The following is a 20,691-nucleotide window of genomic DNA, read 5'->3' as shown; positions in this document are numbered from 1 at the left end:
CCAAAGCAATCACAGCCAGAAAATGTTGTGGAAACGCTGATAAAATCAGAGGTTTATTCCACCACCACCCCGCTATCCTGAGGACAAACGCTTTGAACAGAAAACAGCCAAGACATCAATCAGCAAAGAGAAGGATGAATTTTATAATAGGTAACATCTCTCAGTACATGACAGGTATTATTTTTCAAAAATGTACCGATGTGAGATGCATTCCATCTTGCCATCAGTGGGGGAGAACATGCAAAATATCAGATATTCGCTGTGACGAGAAGTGAAATAAACCAAGGTGACACATTGTCACAGATAAACTGAGAGCATTACTTCACAGATTTGAAAATAAAACACATTTTTTTTGTATTTGAGAGTTGTCAATGGAAAAAAAAAGCAGAGCAAAACAAAAACGACACATATTGCATTTAGGAGTCATGCTGGTTGATGCTAATATAAGCAACTTAACATAAAGTACAATTTAATGCTGAAAACATCAAGCTGATAATGTGATCCAATTCGGTATGTCTCTCTGCTTCTTTGGCACATTGTTCCAACGCAGCAGCTGGTGGTGTTACAGGCAAGGAGCGTGTTATTGGGAGTGTAAGATAAGGATCCTGACAGAGCTCTCACACACACACTTACAGAGACAATACTGGCCACAATGCAAGGATGTAATTAAAATTCAAGCAAAGACAGACTAATTACAGCTCTGAGCGCTCAGTATTCTGTAATAAATATCTGCTCTCTTCCTGAGGAGAAACATAGCTTCTGTGTTTGATGTCTAACTTAGCCTGAGTGTGTTTATGTGTTTGGTAAAGACAGAAACATGCACACACACAAACAGACTATTTTATCTTAATGGTGCTCACAAAAAAAGAATCAATTATTGTTTCTATTAAAACCAGTCGAACCATTTATATTGAATTCCAAAGTCTTTAGCACCACAATGCAACCAGACACAGAGGCAGGAGCTATTTCCTATAAAATAACATATTTTGTTGTGTCCCTGAAACCCAATCATATGGTTTATCTCATCACTCCATATGGTGGGTGAATTATTTTAACATTAAAGGGCGCTTACTGATAATCAAGCAGCCTCTCGCAGCAGATGCACACAAACAGTGGCCAGATTTTTTTTTTTTTTTTTTTTAATGAAATGTAAATGGAGAAACATTCATTTAAACTGGCTGAGGTTGATACTAATCTATGATATGTGAACTGTATGTCAACAAATATGTGCCAGATCCTGGACAACAAATACACACAGTGCTTGAAATTTAAAGCAGAACATTTGTTTTTCATATGAGAACCTCAGATCTTTTTTTTTTTTATGTGAGTAAGTAGTTTGGCTCATCCAGTTCTAGTGCTGCAAGAAATACACTGAACTCATAAAGGGTGAGGACACTGGTTAACATATCACACATTAGTCTGCAGCACAAACAAAAAGGCCAGGATGAAACAACAAAAAGAAAATGTAAGCCTCCAGTACAGAAACATGTACTGCTATATGCTTTCAGGCTGTCTGATACTGCAACCTCCATTTCCATCTTTATAGAAGACAGCTAGCATCTTCCATCACATGGCAGAGTTTCATTAAGAACATCATCAAAAGGCTTCCTGCAGAGCTGCACGAGCTCGTCCTCTGCTGTAAACAACATTTTCCTTTAAGCAAGAACTCTTTCAGGACTGTGGGAGTTCTCGCACAGAAGCATGTAAACAGGACCGATCTGTAGGCTGATAAATTTATGGCTGTGAGGATTCTTAACCTGGTGTCCGAGGGAAGAGAAAGTGGAAAAGACAAAGAAAAATACTCGTGCAACTCATGTGTTTGAGGAAAAATAACTGAATGTGTTAAAGATAAAAATGTATTTCTTGTATAAATCACACAAATAATACAAATAAATTTGTGTTTTTCTAAGCTGAGCTGAAAACTGCTGATTTCTCTCCCCAAAGACAGTTTTTATTTCTCCTTTTACAACTGATTTAGAGCAGCTTACAGCCTGACCTCAGGATTCACCTCAGTTTGAGAGCAGACATCTGAGACATAATGTGTGTGAGAGAAAGCCTGCGGAGCTCATTAGGGCAGCTTCGGTGCAGCATCAGATGCGAATTGGCGCTAATTCCTAAGAGTCTGTCAGACCTCCAGAATCCACAGTTTGTTCTACATGAACTCCTGGTTAAGTGATTTTAAATGGTGCTTCACATGGAGAAATATCTCCTTGAAGCAAAAAAACTCAAACAAACAAACAAACAAAACACATGGAAGCGTTGTCATTTATGAACAGGCTTATTATAAGGAACTAAAGTCCCTTTTTTTTGAGAAACCGTTACCCCACATCACAGTGAATGAGAAGAACAAACTTGCTCACACATTCGATTAATGCTTAAAGTCAGACATAGTTTCTGTACTTAGTGAAAATTTATTTGGACCTCAAAAATGTGCTTTTTCCTACAAGGCATAAAGTGCAAGACCACACACACACACACACAGCACACTCTGCTGTATCAGCAGAACTGTGGGAAGGCTGCCGGCCCTCTATGACTGACTGTATTTTTTCCCGTTTCTGCCGAGCCAGCGAAATGTCAAGGTGAGGGTTAATTCCCTGCAAAGATTTGATAAATCCACTCGCTGTGGAGGTGACCAAGGCAGCACAGCAGGGTGCAGAGGATGGCAGCTGTTGCGAGCCAGTGGACGTGGAAAAGTGGCTTAGCTTTAATGAATTCTGTGTCACACGAGCCGGAGGTGGACTTTCACATTTGTACGCCTCACCTGGATGTGCAGTCGGTCAGCGCAGAGTTAGAGTTTCAGAAGCTCATTTATTCTTTAGCCTAAAAATCCCTAATACCTGGAAGCGTCTTTCTGAATAAAATCTTTTGGGATATAGCTGATTTTACAAGTTCATAAACATTGAGATTAACAACATTAATGTATTTACATCTCAACTGCAGTCCTGAATACAATCTATGTTGATGCTCTCATGCCAGGTTGCTCGATGGCTCAATTCCACAGGTTTTCCTACACAGAACAGACAACATTAAAACAGCCTGCCTATTAATATTTTCCTCGGCCTGCTTCCTGTACCATAACACAATGAAGGCACAGACTCTGGAAAATAAGTCACTGCCAAGCTTGTTGCCATGTAGGAGTGCATGTTGTTGGAAAAAGTGTGTAGGTGGAAAGTACATGCAACAGTAACATCAACATTCAGGATTCTCTCCGCAGCTGGCTTTCCTCCTTACTGCCATCTCCTGTAGGTAAACACTGGACACCCCCTGCTGTCAGCAAGATGCAAACAGAGCTATCACCCATCAGACCAGGGGTTCCTGTTCTCATTACTTGTGGTTACCATGGACACTGTTGACCTCTGCAGTGAGATGCAAATGTGAGTTGTGAACCTTTTCTGTCTTAGCATGTAATAATGTCTTGAGCCGTGTCATTTTTTGGTTCTAATGTGCACTAAAACATGTTGAATGTCCAAACCTGTTCTCTGGTTGGCCTTCCTTGGACCACAGACTGTCGGTTCTAACGACTTAATACTGAAAATATGATCTGCCTTTATGATAATCTCTTTACGTTGTCACCACAATTTGATCAACAAAAGTGTAACGAGGACTACACAATGTTTGATTCAGGTCCTGGACTGGTTTATTGGTGTCACTGATGCACTGTTAAAAGCGAGAGCAAGGAGTTCCACTTTCATCTGTCAGCTGTTTGCAAAGTTTGGTTGAAATTTCATGAATACTTTGAATTTTTGCAATTTAAAAAAATGCACCCCTTTGTTTATTACCACAGAGACTTTGTTTGAGTTTAAAAAATGAAGGTGAAACAATTTAAACTTATTTTACAGTAAATAACTCTTTACAGAACAGTTTTAACATGCTGTCCAACCATGAGCAGCAGCTGTAGATATGAAGAGATGGAGGGTTTATAAAACCAGTTTTGTGTTAATAGTTTTCTTTAAATACCACCGCTGTGGAGTAAATTTGAATTTTTGGTGCTCAATAACAGAACTAATAGACGTTTAAGTTTGTACTGGCATTAAATAAAAGTTAATGCCCAACTACTGCAACAAAAGGACCAGCATAGATCTCACAAACCTAAGAGTTGTGCTGGGGTTGTAACTTATTGATGCTGAATGCTGCAGGTGGTGAAGAGCTCCTTCCTTTCTTCCACTGCCCTCCAGTCATGGAGCTCTGCAGTGTCTGGGGGGGTCAATGAACTGCAGATTATATAACGTCACAATCATTCACTCCAATATGCATCATGTTCGCTCCCTTCCTGGCGGCACGTTGAGAGGCCAACTGGAGTGATGTGTTTATATGCATAGATGAAATGGAGGGGAAAAGAGGGAGGAAAGAGGGATGGTTTCGGGTGAAGGAAGGGCGAGAAAATAGGAAGCGCTGAAGCTGTTCAAGAAGCTGGAAAATTGTTGACACGTTACATGGGACGACTGGATAGTTGACAGCTGTGTTTTGCCCCGTTGCTTCTGTTCCAATTTATACTTTCCTTGATGCAGAACAGTTTCTGCTTCAGCCTTTTCCTCTGCTGACATTCACTGCAAACACTTTCCTTCTTCAAAGTGGTTTCTCATCAGGTTCTCTTGTCTGCACGAGGCAGGCTTGACAGAATCATGACTGTTTGTCACAGGAAGAGTCATTCAGAGTAAACAGACTATTTACTTTAACACGTTATTTCAAATCATTTGACAGTACATCTGAACATATTTGGTGTGCTGTTCCCCCTGGGTTAGTGCTATAAAGCCAGTACTGCCTGCCATCATTAAGGGTACTCTAGCATGTAATTGTCTGTGTGTGTAGGTGAATGATCGCTTGTCAGTCTGTTAGCAAAATATCTCATGAACCAGTGAACAGATTCTAATGACGGTCTAAGACATCTACAAGTGGTCAACTTTTGAATTCAAGATGGCTTGTTACTCAGCAGTAGCAGACACAAGCATGGCTATAACTTCACAATGTTTTAATAATATTGAGGTCAAATTTGCTGCTGTAGTAGCTGAGAGTCATTCACTGTAAATATTGTAAGTGCTAATAAATCGCATACGATTTTCAAATATTGCTTGAGATTGATAACTTTATTTTTAATATTTGGAAAAAAAATGCCTTTAACTCAATCATTTCTCAGCATAAAATAATGTTAGTTTAAACCTCTAGCATAACAAAAAGTAGGCGATATATATTCTTTCAAGGAATGCTAGATCTTTAATCTTTAATGTATTTTTCTGTGTGATTAAAAACATATAAAGAAGTAATCTGCAAATAGATTTTAAGGCAACATCGTGACACAAGACATCTCTAAGTTTGTGGAATCTGCTGGCTTTCTTGGTTATGTAATGATGAATTCTTTCAACTTTTGTTTGATTTTATTTGTTCAATTGAATTAAATTTAAAAAATTGTAAGATAATATCTGCAAAAAACTTCTACTTCTGCTACCATTGCAAATACTGTCATGCATTCTTTAGACTTATGGCAGCATTTAGCTCATGCACAGCATCCTTTTTTTTCCATTTCACGGTGCATCTTCACACAACATCACTCTCATGTTTAGTTCAAGGTTCTTCATTTTTTTTCAGGGAAATTTGTCCTCTAGGAAAACGATGAACTGATTATCAAAATAACACTTCAAGAAAACATATAATGGAGAAAGATAATGCATCAACGTGGGAGATACACTGTCAGTGTTTGCTACTGTGAGAAACGTATTCAGAGCTCACCTTGAATAAAGCTGAAAAAGAAGTAAACAATGAAAGAATTAACAAAAAAAAAAAAGGAACCATGTTTAGGGACATGATCTGCAACTCATATCTTTACACAATGAGTGCATATTCATGGCCATAGATATGCAAACACACAAGCAATAGAAAGATTAAAAAATTATTTAATTTTTTTTTAAATTTTCATTTAATTTAACTTTTATTTAAATACAGTCCACTGTGACTGATGTCATAAACTTCCCATTACAGGCAAATATTTGCAAAAATGTCCAGTGCTCTTATTTTTAGTTCATTCTGTTGGTTAAATATTTATATATATGGTAGTGCTTAGCTTTTTTTCTGCAACAAGAAGTTTGAGAGTTTGAACTTGTGAAAGGAAAAACTTGTTGACTGTTTTGAGTCTTTCAGTGTTGACTTTTCTTTAAGTGCCCTTTTTAATGACAATGAACAAGCATGATACACACACAGTTCACGGTGTGTGTATCATGCTTGTTCACAGTTAACGTTCTGTTAAAACAGTGCTTGTTCATTCCATACAAACACATCACATATTGAACACATAATTTAATTTCTCACTAAACTGAGCTCTTTTGGCTTCAGTATTTGATGTTAAAAAGGACAGAAGCCCCAATAGTTTTAAGGTCCTAAAAACCTGGAAGTTAGTGTGTTCGCTGAAACTTTAATTTGACTTGAAAATGTAATAAATACCAACAGGAACTGTGATGTTGGAGGAACTACAACACATACAGTGGCATTTAAGTAGGCATGAGAATAACAGATTTTTAATGCAAAAGGTTCACATGTTCAAACATATTTTGTCTGTTCCTCATCCAAAAGTTGAACTATAAATGTTTTCATTGTAGTTAAATCCTCCCAAACTCATCTCAGATCTCATTATGATAATAACTTTTGAACTGGATATTGCTTTGCTGCAGCAACCAATACGACCCCTTCAACATTTGATTGTTTACAGCTCTCCTTTCTTCTATCTTGCCCCTACATGATGTACTATAGTTTTGTGTTTACACTGATCATCAGGATCTTGCAAAGTCTTTTTTGCACCACTACGTGCTAATTTATTACTGTGTATGATACTCCATCAAAATGTCGTTGGTATTCGTAACTACTGTTATTATGGCAATGACAATAAAGTAAAGTTAAGAATTTCTTCCTCGTCTTACAAATGTTACAAAACTCAGGCTGAATTCATGCTCACAGTTGTTCATAAAGAAAATCTCTCCTTGGAGAGTTTTATATTTTACTTTAATGGGTGAGAATGATGTGAATCGTGTTCTTACTTAAAAGGAAAAGGTGACATGGTTACATAAATATTAGCACAAATAACTAATGGAACAATTCCAGCTTCAGCAGTGAGTTTAAGCACGTCAGACTCTAGAAAATGCTGTCATGATCTCAACTTGTTTTCTATAAGTAAACACTTTTAAAGACTTTAAGATTTATTTCTAATGAATAGCCTCTGTACACAAATGCTTAAACTCATAGCTCTTACATTCTGCGTTTGCAGGTCAGAGAGGATACAAGATCCCTCCAGCGAGTTCTGTCCCAGTGGGACATGCCCCAAAAAAATCTCCAGATTGAGGCATCCAGGAGGCATCCAAATCAGATGCCTGAAGCACCTCAGCTGACTCCTTTCGATGGGAAGGAGCTCTGAGCTCTCCTCAGATGACAGAGCTCCTCTCCTTCTCTCTAAGGCTGAGCCCGGCCGCCTTACGGAGGACGCTCAATTCACCGCTTGTACCCAGGATCTCCTACTTTTAGTCATGATCCAAACTTAATGACCATAAGTGAGAGTTGGACTGTAGATGGACCAATAAATCGAGAGTTTTGCCATTAGTTTTATAGTGCCTTAAAAATCTGATACTGATTATTTTCCATCTAGACCACGTTGTTGTTTATCAACACTGAAACAAGTCACACGTTAAGATTGTTCTTATCCTTTCCATTATCAATGAAATGAGAGTTCCTAGAAAGAATGGATATCGTCCACAATGTGGCGTGGCAAACTTTTAAACACAGGTTCTTTGTGATCTGTTTGGAGTATTTCTTGGGGATGACTCTCAGCTACTACCACTCCAAATTTTAGCTCCAATAGGCAATGCATATTAAACTGATATTTAAATTTTTGACAGGATCTTCTTTATTAGTTTTTTTCTGGGATTTACAAAGTCTCATTCGCCACACAAACAGTAAACACACATCCAGAACATCTGGTGTTTTCGAGGAGCCTCTGCCAGCGCTGAACTTTGTGGCGACACACTCACTGCCCCAGTTTCGACAGCTGTTCAGCAGATTTTCGGGACTTTCGAAACACACGAGCGCTAAACCAAAGTGATAAAAACCCACTTTAATTTGAAAGATGATACATAAATTGATGTGCTCCTTTGTTTTTCCGCTCAGTCTTGAGCGCACACAAACCTTGACCGATTTGCGCTCCTTGTGCGCGTACAGAAAGCCACTTCACCATCAAAGAGATTTCTCCTCGGTTCGTGATGTTTCTATGGCAACTGGAGACACTTGTACCTGCTATTCTGGCATGAACATCATGAAGAGATGCCCGTATAGGCAGATCAGTCCAGACATGCGTTTGTGTGTGAGTGTGTGCATGTCATGGTCAATACATTAAATCTTCTCTGGAGGTCTAACAGTCTTCCAAGCAGAAAGTCATTTGAAGCGTCCCTTTGACATGGCGCTATCTATAGAGCCTTCTGTTACTGGGACATACAGAGAGAAATATATGTTATAAAATTTAATTGCGTTATGCTAATTACCAGGTTGGTGGAGCTGATTGGGTTTACGCCAGTGGAGTGCTGAGTAAGCGTCACCTAGAGTAGCTCTTGGAAAGCCTTTCATAAGATCAAACGATAATTATGCTGCTCATTGACTGAATCGGTCAAATCGCTTGCTTTGATTTGAGAAAGGGAATTAATTAGTGCCACACACACGTGTTATCCACCCCCACATGCAGAATAAGACGGCTGCAACGATTACTCCCAGCATTCATGTGAGTTACAGTGTGTTTCAGAGAGAACGTGAGGGGATATAGTTTCACTGAAAAGTGCACAAATGTGGTTCACTGTTTATGAAGAGTTTAATAGTTGAAGTGAGAAATGGGAATCAAATTTAGTGATGTTTACTAAATGTATCTCATTAAGGCAATCAGTAGATTGGAAACTGTTAAAGAACACACACAGCAAGTCTGAAGCAGGTTGAATGAATACGTTTCAAATTAAAGGCCTTAAAGGGAGGCATATCGCATTTCGTCCACTGTCTTTTATGCTGGAGCAGGGGTAGGCAACCCTGGTCCTGGAGAGCCACTATCCTGCATGTTTTACTTGTTTCTCTGTTCCAACACACCTGATTTGAATCAGTGGGTTATTAACAGGCTTCTGCAGAACATGAAGAGGTAATTTAACCACTGAATCAGGTGTGTTGGAGCAGGGAAACAAGTAACACATGCAGGATAGTGGCTCTGGAGGACCAGGGTTGCCTGATAATAAGAAGGAACCAAGTATTTGCTGCTTTGGTCAAACCTTGTAAATGATATGCGTAATCAGGTGTGATCTTGTGAGCTCTGTTAGTGCTTGGAGTATGTGTTGGGAATGACTCTCAGCTACTACCACATGAAACATTAGCTCAATATCTGTAAAACTGACTCATTCGAAGCCATTTTGTGTTAGCAAATATCAACTAGCTGTGGCGGTCATCTTGAGTTGGATTAACTCCAAGTTGTAGATGTCGAATCAATGTTTACTTTTTGAGAGTTTGCTTAAAATCCTTCCAGTGGTTTATGAAATAATCTGCTAACGCAACATACAAGCTAACACACAGAGACAGGCAAAAACATTATCGACCTTTCGTGTTTGGAGCTGATAAAAAGGAAACACACACAAGTACAGAGATTCTCTGCTTTAATTAGAAAGGAAGGAGAAAGAAGTGTGCAGATGGATAATAAAGCCCAAATATAAATTTACAAGATTTTTAAAATTGTTTATTAAGTTCTAAAGTTGAAATTGTAAGGTTTTAGTTTTCTACAAAATCATTGTGCATTTTTATATTGCACAGATTATATACACTATGACGTAATGCATCCAGGTAGAAACACAAAACACCAGGAATTATATTGACAGTGCAGCATCTGCAATAAAAATAATCATTTGTCAGTTTTGTTTTGGAAATGGCAAACGGCTGATGCTTATGTTCACATTATCATACAGAGGCTCTCATCGCACACACGATCAATCACGAGCATCACAGCTCAAATCACCGCGACACGCAGTGATCACATTATGGTGAGGCGTGCCCAGCTGCTCTCCTCCCATGCAGCCTCTCGTCTTACACCTGTCTCCTGTCTCTGCTGACACATTCATCGTGTCAGCACACCTTCTATTCTCAGTGGCCTCTCCTTGTTTATGCAGGAGGCTTACTGTAAGGGACAGCTACTTCTTGCGTCGTTTGGCGTTTGAGAAGCAGCGGGGACAGCAAAATGTTAAAAAGCAAACATATCAAATGTTACAGTGTGAGCACGCCCTCCCCAGCTCTTGATAAATCGTCTCTTTTTAAGCGCCCTTGTCGCTCTCTTCACTGCACTCTGTAATTTACTGTCCAGCTGCATCTGTGTTGGATTTATTTTCTCATTGTCTCTGCCATGTCGTTTTATTAATCACTGTGTTTTGCTTTTATTCTTCCAGTCTAACCTCCCGTTGCGTCTGCTATCGACCGCGTGGTTTTAATTTAGCAAACATGCACACATTGTGCTGAGTTCTAGTCAATACTGAAGCCTAACTGCATTAAATCACGTGTTTAAATTATTTCTTTGCACCATGATGAAACAAACTGCACGTCTCTTATGCTTCTAAACTCATTTTCCCCCCACTTGACTTATAGTCTATAGGGTACTATAACCTCCAAGCACCTGACTGACTCTTCCAGCACAACTGCTCTAAATTTAGCCCTCCGCTCTGGTCTATAAATAGAAAAGGGTTGACCTTCCATGTTGACTAGATAATTAATGTTTCCACAGAGCAGCGATATATCTAACCTGCTTCTCCTGTCCAGCTTGAATTCCATCCAGAAATTATGGCACTTGACAGTACGTTTTTGTTCATGATTGGCTGGAACCGCAAGAAAATGTGATGATCTGAACAATCAGAGCCATGTGGAAGCAAAGAGGAAGGACACTAACGTTAGCTTATCACTTCAGCAAACTCTTTCACACGAAAACACGTCATCAGAAGCAATACGTGAGTTTAATAAAGACTGCAGCTTCATGAGCAGAAGAAGACATTTGTCTATAAAAAGTAAGGCAGGGGTGTCCAGGGGTGTCCAATCATAGTCCTCAGTTTGGGAAAGGAAAAATGAGATTTCTTTGAGTTGTATTTTGATCTCAAATTACTTTTATCTTCATTAAGTTTTGGAAGACATTAATAGAAATGTTTCATGCTTTCAGGAAGGTGCATCTATATTCTTCAGATTTGTCAAATTTTGTTAAAATTTGTCAAAATCCATGCAGTTGTTTTTTAAATTGCTGATATTTTCCAAATAATTAGTGGAAAAAAGTGTTTACATCATGAAACATAGCAAAATAAGGATGGATAATATAAACATTTGGAAAAATAAATATTGTGCTGTTAAAAGAAAAGTTTGGAATTAGATTGATCAAAGCCTTAGAGGTTAACATTTCAACACAAAAACATATACAGTAATCTATATACCACATTTTACATGTTAATCCAGTGTAAGGCATCAAAATTGTTAAATATTTTGAAGTCTCAACACAAAACGCACCGCCTCAATTCCCTTTAATTGACAGTTATTCCAGAAAAGAGAGTCTTTACCCCCTAAAAATGTCTTACAGAGGATAAGAACCATCATTTATGCTGTGGAAGAGTTGCTCTCAGTGGGAAAAGTACGAAGAATTAGCTTTATTAGAGAAGCCATAATCTCAGACAAAGTAAATGAGGACAGTCTCAAAAATACCAACAGTTTCAATTTTCCTCGCACTGGGGACTCTTCTCAGTTCATCTCACAAGCTGGCAGGCTGGCTGGTGCAGAACCAGAGAAATCAGGTAAATGGGAGAAAATATATTTATATATCAGGCCAGCTTTTTCAAAACTGAAAAATAAAAATAAGCTTTAGAAAACTTTGATGTGGTTTCAATTCTTTTAAAGAAGTGTGCGGCACTTAATGAGTACTTGATAAGGCACCTTTGTTCCATTATTATGTTTGAATTTTAATTTAGATTTACATTAAACTTTATTTTGACCTAAGAGCCCTTATATGTAAATTTTTCTGTCTTCATTTCATAACAATAAATGAACTGACCTACAATTAGATCAGCTCTGACACTAAAAAGTAGGAATTAGAGCTCTGAATGGGACAGCTTTCTTATTGCTGCTCCTGCTGGACTTCCCACCATGACCACCTGCTCCTGCTGTGTGTTCTTCTGTCCATTCAAACAAGAGTTTTATTGATTCTGTGCTTTCTCCATCCTGCTTGTTGTTGTATCAAACATGTTCACTTCATTCTCCATCACTCACACAGAGAAATCTGCCCAAATGAGACACTTGCCTCGTTCCATGTTCACATTATAAATTCTTTGTTTCAATCTTCTTCTCACGATAAAAGCCCACTAATAAGCAGAAATCACTATCCCTGCACATATACTGTGGAGAAAATGAGATTCAGACACCTGGCCTGTTCCTTAATGTGTCGCAGATTGTCTAAGTGGGGATGTTTCCTTCCAGCTGGTGTGTAGGCTCCAGGTCATGTTTGTGGCTGATTGGTGGATTCCTTGGAGAACACCAAGGAAATATGCTTCTCGTCACTCAGAGCACACAACCTTCACTCCGGGGATGTAAGTGAGACATTTAGTTTGGCTCAAGATGTGACTTGGGCAGAAACTTAAACAAACGTTAACTCCCACCCCTCCATGTTTAGGTACCATCTACATTCTAATACAGTGCAGTAAGTTGATGTTACTCAATGAAAAGTTTGATTTCATGCTTAAAAAGGGAGCTTGGGACAGTTTATGTCAAACATAAATATGAGGTAGCAATATAAACCCCAAAAGCAAAAGCACAACCGAAAGGTTTTGATAACATTATGAAAGACAAATATTACATTAAGTTTGGTGACTGTGCAGCTCTGGTTTGTTTTCTCAGCAGTAGTTCTGTTTCATCGCCTCAGGCAGATGAGAGTCGCATCAGGAAGACTACTAATGTCTGTTGGAGGTGAACCTCCTTTGCTGTCTTGTTATGTCTTTGTTGGATTTATCTGAAAAGGAGCCTATTACCCACACGATGCAAAATCAGCTAAAAAAATATTGATTTGTAAGCTGTGCATTATGTGATGTGCACCAGTCAAGATGAGTCTACTAAAAGATACTGACTGATTCTCAATGTCAATAGTCCCTTACATGCAAATGAACAATGCAATTAGGTCCTTTCTCTGTATGTTTGCATTTAAATCTACTTAGTGAGGGATGTAAAAACCCTCGTTATTGTCTTATGTCTTTGGTGTGTTCAGAGCAGATCAAATCGGTAACATGTCTACACTCAGTGAGCCTGGGGTTGTGAGCGGGATGATGACTGATCTGTTTTTGCGAGCAGGTGCACATTTACAGGCTGCAGAAATTAATAGTTTACAAATGTTCATTTGCCGAATCCCGGACAGATCAATAGATCAGGTTAAACCGCATTATAATAATTACAAGAACAGATGTCGCAGTCTTCAGCTGGCTGTGGGGGGGCAGAGCTGAGTGTTTCATCACCAACCGAGCAAAGAGAGGAAACAATCAGCCTCGAGGCAAGATGTGATAAAGCAGCAAAGTGGTAATTAGAAACATGAAACTCACAGAAACCACCCAAAGGTCTAAAGGATCAATAGACTTCTGAGGAGGCTGTTAAATCTGAGTCTCTGATTAAAAGCACATAAGGATGATTCCAGTTTCATCTTTGCTCAGTCTGAGAACAAATCAATAGGCTCTGCTTGAGTTTTGCTTTCTTTGCGGCGAGGGACAGCAGTTTGCACCCACAGAAACATCTGTCTCGAGCTAAACTTTACAAACAGTTGCGACATCGTCGAGCTCAATAAACCATCTGTCTCGTTGGTTCATGTGAATCATCTAAAGACGATCGGAGAGTCCTACGCCTCAAATATGGTGCAGCCAAAGTTAGGAAACTGAAAAGCAGAGGCTTTAAAAATGTCAGCGATATAATCACAAATATGCATTAAATTAGCTTCTGATCATTTTGTTTCACAGCACAGACATAAAACAAATATCAAACTATTGTTGCACAAGCAAACTCAATAAGCAGCACATGTTAATAATAACGTGTCGCCAAAAGATTTTATTCTGAAAGTAAGTGGATCTTTTTGAGGAGATTCTTGGAGATGTTTCACCTCTCACACCTAACTGAGTTGGAGCAGGCCCTGAGTCTGTTACGAGACCATGATCACTCAACAAAGGTCAGATGTTGGTCATTCGAGTCACATGAAACTACGTATAAATGAATGTAAGTCCACAAGGGGAGGGATGGCAGAACTGCAAATACATCTTAATGATACTGTAGCTGATGTCATAGGCCACCACCTCTTTTTAGCGATGATTGTTCTGGATTAACACCCCTCTCTTCAACCATCTGTGTCCTGTGTGCTGGAGGTGCTGCCTCTGAAATCTTGAGGTCTGGATGCTCCAGTATGAACATGTTCAGACCATCTGATTAACAGGAAATCACTTATAAGCTATAAAAAAAGTCCAGTTTCTGCACAAACAGATCGATAGATAGATAGATAGATAGATAGATAGATAGATAGATAGATAGATAGATAGATAGATAGATAGATAGATAGATAGATAGATAGATAGATAGATAGATAGATAGATAGATAGATAGATAGATAGATAGATAGATAGATAGATAGATAGATAGATAGATAGATAATTTCTGCCAGTCTGAAGTCATAAATAAAATATATTATCTCCTAATTATGTCTCAGCATCTCAATAATACGATTTAGCAAATTCAAATTATGACTTAGAGAATCTTGTTTTTTCAGAGTGGCAGAAATGGGCTTCCATATAATCCAAACCATCAACAGATTTATTATTTATCACCAACAATCACAAAACTTCCTCTTGTGCTTCTGTTGGCTCCTAAATCCAAACATAGTAACTGCAGCAGCGCCACCCAGCGGTGGCTGCCTGAACACAACTCTACCGTAGCAGCTTTGGTGCAAAATACAACAAAAGCGCATCGGTGCCAACTTTGCAGCAGTCAGTTCCAAGATAAAGACCCCAAAGCAGCAGGAGATTCTGCAGCTCTGAGGCTGACTGTGCTGCTCGTGAGAGGGAGAACCAGCAGAAAGAGCAGAACACAAACCAACGAGAAGGAAGAAAACTTCACCCACCTCCTCCACAGTCAGAGGCATGCAGATGCGGTACTCCTTCAGCAACATTTTCCCGCACCAAGGTGATGGCAACACGGAGGAAGCTGCTGGGTAACGAGCTTCAGCCTCTGGTCGCTCCACAGTAAGAACCACAGAGACCCAAACAATAACCCCCCCCCCACCTCTCAGTTCTGCAGCAGCATCTCCTCCAGCTGCAGTTCCGCAGTGTCCGGGCTTTCTGCGCTCACCGCCTTCTTAATTCCAAGAGTTTGCTCCAAAAACACGATGCGACCCTACCACAACCAGCAGTCATCAGTTCTCTAAAACCCTTCCACTGGCGGGTCTCGACCCCGGATTACTGAAAAGTAAAAAAACATAAACTCCAAAACAAGTCCCGTCCGAGCCAGGCTTCAAGCGTCTTTCTCGAGAGGATGTTTGAATCCCAGATTAAAAACTGAGCTTTTTCCCCCTTCCACTGAAAATCTACAGTCAGTCTTGATTAAACTGCCTTCACTTGATCATATCTCGCAGCCCGTCTCCTCCTCTGAGGGAGTTTGCTTTAAACAGCTCGAAGATGCGCGGCGCTGAGCAGCAGCTGCGTGGAGCGAAGCAGAGAGAGAGGGAGAGAGAGGGAGAGAGAGGGAGAGAGNNNNGAGACAGGGAGGAGGGAGGGGGGGGGGGGGGGGGGGGGGGGGGGGCACGAACGACCCCCACTTTGAAGGTGCACAGATAAAAAGGAGCTCCACTGCACAACAACGGAGATAACTCCAACAAATAAATCTATACAGCTTGACTGATTACAAAATTCTAACTTTTATCCACTGTTAGGCTCCATAGGACCTTGTATTTTTTTTAAATAAATGGTCAGATTTTATTTGTCTCTTTATTATTTAACTCAAGTCTGCTCTCCACATTCACACCGCAGTCCTTACAAGTCAAATTTTAACTACATGGAATACTACTTCTTTTACATTTAAGCGTCTAAATAATTAATATTATTTGGATTTTTTTGTCTTTTTCATCCATATGCGCAACTTTAGAAGTTTATAAAGAAGTTTATAAAGAAGTTTATAAAAGCATGGCTGCTTCAAACATTAGTGCCCCCATGCTGCTTCTGTCAGCACCATGGACCTGACTGTGCATCATCATCATCATCATCATCATCATCATCATCATCATCATCACTCTGAGGTTCTGAGCTCATCAGTCTTTAGGTCTGAGCGGGAGCTGACCATGGTTCTGAAATATAGCCAGGATTACACGATTAATGCTCATGTTCAAAAAAATAAAATAATACAAAACTCTAGAAAATCTTGTTTTTTTAAACAGGGACTTTAGGCATCATCTCAAAGGCACTTTTAAAGAATTTAATCACAGTTTAACTACCCACTAACTCACTATTAATTATTGAAGCTGTCTTCAAGAAAACCTTCTGGGCTTCTTTGTTTTGCAAAGTTTTGCTGATTGTCACTTTTTGAACAATAAACTCATGTTATTTGTTTATTCTTTGTCTTTATTATTCAACTTACTTGTTCTAAATAATCAGGTATTGTCCTTCCAGTTATGAGAAAAGAGACAAACATCATGTCTGCAGTTATTCTTATAAACTGAACAGTAACAAAGCACCTAAGAACAGGAAATCAAAACAAACACATTATAAATCTGTCACTTGTAAACATGTGATTCTCGTAACCAGTTATTTCTTATAATCAGGTTCTTTAGGTTTGTGCTTTATACAAAAGTGTTAAAACTGATCCACATCCTTTTTTCCCTTTTTTATTGTCTTCTGCTTCATTTGAATATTGAGCATTGTGTAACAAATCTCAAATCACATTTCTTCTTAACCTATTGGTTTATTAAATTATGTTTAACATCATAAGAGCCAGAAAAAAGGCCCATTTTCTACCTGTAGATGTCACTAGAGACCTGTAAACTTAAATCTGCCTGTTTTCATTTTAATGCTGGATCCAGTTCTTAATGTCATCAGAACTGGTGTTGACTGGTGCATTGCTGTACATTTAAAAGTTGAAAACAAAGAATTTGTTATTAATCATGTCTACACACCATACGAGTGTCCCCAGAATGAAGACATTTATTTGAATAGACTTGCTTTCTTGAACTCTTTCATTGATGACCATTATCTTACCTCTGTGTATGTAGTAGATTATGTGTATGAATGCAGATATATCTGATGAATATTCCTCATTTGCTAAACATATGCATCAGTTTTGTGATGATAACAGTTTCATATTGTCCAGCCAGCTCCTGCTACCTGCAGATAGCTATACCTATATAAGTGAAGCTTGGCATACAACGTCATGGCTTGACCATTGCATTAGCTCTGCTGATACCTATGCTGTTGTAAAATCTATTGAAGTCTTATATGAGTATTCTATGTCAGATCATGTACCATTTTTAATGACGCTGGACATTAAAAGTCTTCCAGAGTTTATACAGGGGGTAAACAGTGCCCCCACAGTTAAATTCCAATGGTCCAGACTCTCTAAAGATGATCTATTAGTATATCAGATGAAAACTGATCTTCTTTTAAGTAAAATAAATCTTCCTCTTCAATCTATTATGTGCTTAGATGTTAATTGCAGTGATATTTCCCACTGTATAGATCTTCATACTATGTATGATGGCATTGTGGGTGCTTTGAATGAGGCTTCAAGACCGTACTCTACATACAGAAAGACTAATAACATAAGGCCAGGTTGGAATAAACATGTGTCAGGATACCATGCAGAAGCTAAACAGGCATATAAGATGCGGGTAGAAGCAGGTAGACCAAGAGATGGAATTCTTCTAGATTATAAAAAATTAACTAGTACAAAGTTTAAATATGCCATTCGATACATTTCCAAATGTGAGCAGAACATGAGAGCAGATTCCATGGCTGAAAAACTGCTTTGTAATAATGCCGTTGGCTTCTGGAATGATGTCCGAGCTTTAAACAGGTCTGCTGCATTACTCCCCAGTACCATAGAGGGCGTATCTGGGGCTGATAATATAGCAGAGCTATGGAGACAGCATTATTCTGCTTTATTTAACTGTGTAAAAAGTGAACCTCATGGACTGGGAAATATTGCCAAGAGTGATGTGGTTATAATAACCCCTAGTGAAGTCCAGCAGGCTATAGCGTACTTGTGTGAGAATAAGGCAACGGGTTCTGATAACATTTCAGCAGAACATCTGAAATATGCTAGCCAAAAAGTGGCTGTGCTGCTTGCAATGTGTTTCTCTTGGTTTATGATTCATGGACAGTTGCCTGACTCCTTATTATCTATCACCCTTGTGCCGGTAATTAAGGATAAAACTAGCAAGGTTGGTAGCCTTAATAACTACAGACCTATAGCTTTAGCAAGTGTGATATCTAAAGTGTTTGAAAAAATCTTACTTGATCATCTCAGTAAGTTTATTAGTACAACAGATAATCAATTTGGTTTTAAAGCCAAGTTGGGAACGGATTTCTGTATTTATGTGCCTGAAAGAGGCAGCAAGAGCATATCGAAGAAAGAAAGCAGTGCTTGTTTTCAGCAGCTACTGAATATCTGCTCTGATTATGGGTTGAGATATGATGTGCAGTATAATGCTAAGAAAACTGTTGTGCTAATATGTAGGACTAAAGCAGACAAACAACTCTGTTTCCCTAATTTTTTTCTGTCAAGGCAAAAGTTAAATGTTTGTTCTAAAACTAAATATCTGGGTCACTACATCACAGACCAGCTCTGTGACGATGATGATATTTATCGGCAGTGTCGCATGTTGTACGCCCAGGCAAACATTCTGGGGAGGAAGTTTCACATGTGCACTGATGACGTAAAAATAAGTCTGTTTAAAGCTTATTGTACATCCTTGTATGCAGCTCCTTTATGGTGTAAATTTAAAAAAGCTAGCATGCAGAAGCTTAAAGTTGCTTATAATGACTCCCTGAGAATTTTGCTTAAGAAACCCAGGTCCAGCAGTGCAAGTGAAATGTTTTATAATGCACATGTCAGAACGTTTCAGGCACTCATGAGAAATTTGATATACAAGTTTATGTGTCGTTTGTGCAGCTCCATGAACAGTCTTATTTTAATGTTTTTGCATCCCTCTGTGAGTGCGCTAAGCTATCAGTCAGCTCTATGGAAACATTGGTATGCANCCAGCAGTGCAAGTGAAATGTTTTGTAATGCACATGTCAGAACGTTTCAGGCACTCATGAGAAATTTGATATACAAGTTTATGTGTCGTTTGTGCAGCTCCATGAACAGTCTTATTTTAATGTTTTTGCATCCCTCTGTGAGTGCGCTAAGATATCAGTCAGCTCTATGGAAACATTGGTATGCAAGTCTTTTATAAGTTTTTATTAATTCTTTTTTTTTTTTATCTGTTTTTGTATGTGTTGTGTGTTGTGCTTTTGTGGACTACGAGTCTGTTGAATAAAGTAAAGTAAGTAAAGTAATGTATTTCAAGAAAATCACAGAAGGGTGCATTAAAGGGTTATATATTTGCACTCAAAGAACAGGTTTCTTTAGGAAGATGCTGAATCATGCATGTAATGAAAACTATGCACCTGCTATTGTAAGTACTGGAGAAACTGTCAAAAATGTGTGTTTTTGTGGTACTGCTGTGCATGCATATTTAATTTTTTTAGCTACACAGACAGTGACCTGTGAGAGTCTGTCTGCTTGGAAAAAAATGTCACTGAGAGATGAATTTTTAATACTTGAGAGTCGTGGGATAGTGCCTTTATAATTTACCTATGTGAAGATGGTGTTTACCAATAATACATAGGATTGTGAATTCAAAATAAACTAAATTTAGATGAGAAACAAGTTTGTCTTCTCTACTCGTTGGTTAATAACGACAAAAAATTTGCTTTTGAGATTCTTATTGTTTCTATTAACATTACAAATTGCAGTACTTTTTCCTGAAATCAGTCCTCACGTTCAAAAGCTCTGCTGCTCATGTGTATGTATCACACACACACACACACACACACTCACAGATGTGAAAAATCACAATGAGGGGAACAGAACAAACACTGAAAGCAGAACAAAACAAGAACAACACTTAAAACAGGAACGAAATGAACCACTGAATCCTAAGAAACAACAAACTAACCAGTGAGATCTACAAACTGTCCCTTTCTGCGAAAACAAGGAAGGGTGCTGGCATGTAAAAATACAAATGATCCAAGCAGAGCTGCACACAGCGAGAGCAGAACAGAGGAGAAGAAGTCACATAATCGAAATACAAAATAAGAGAAACAGGGAAAAGTACTTGAACAAGCTCCAAAGCCAAACTAAACCAATTTGATTTTCTCACATTAAAGTTTCACATAAAAAGGTTTACATAATGATCAAGGTTTATATTATCTGAAAAACACATAATCTGTCACAAAATAAGTTCATGTTGTTTTTTTGACCTGCCAAAATCTTGTTACTTAATTCATTGTATAAAAAAAATCACTTTTGCTCCGAGGACTGGCAGTAAGCAGTCTATTTTTAAGGCCAGCTGGAGATATTTGCTTTTGGCGAAAAAAATGTGTCTGGAGAATTTTCAAACTTGCA

General features: G+C 38.7%; 1 protein-coding gene across 1 annotated transcript in view; it reads right to left on the bottom strand.

The window, feature by feature from the left end:
- pitpnc1a (phosphatidylinositol transfer protein cytoplasmic 1a) overlaps window positions 1-15,307 on the bottom strand; it is a 32,466-nt gene extending 17,159 nt beyond the window's left edge. Inside the window, exon 1 of the mRNA XM_017421757.3 lies at window positions 15,155-15,307. Within this exon, the coding sequence (XP_017277246.1) occupies window positions 15,155-15,202 (48 nt within the window). The 5' untranslated portion in view covers window positions 15,203-15,307. The remainder of the gene's footprint in view (window positions 1-15,154) is intronic.
- Window positions 15,308-20,691: the final 5,384 nt, after the last annotated feature.

Source organism: Kryptolebias marmoratus, linkage group LG12 (assembly GCF_001649575.2).
Source record: "Kryptolebias marmoratus isolate JLee-2015 linkage group LG12, ASM164957v2, whole genome shotgun sequence".
Taxonomy (NCBI): Eukaryota; Metazoa; Chordata; class Actinopteri; order Cyprinodontiformes; family Rivulidae; genus Kryptolebias; species Kryptolebias marmoratus.
The sequence above is the reverse complement of the archived record's forward strand: the minus strand, read 5'-3'. Positions and strand labels throughout refer to the sequence as shown.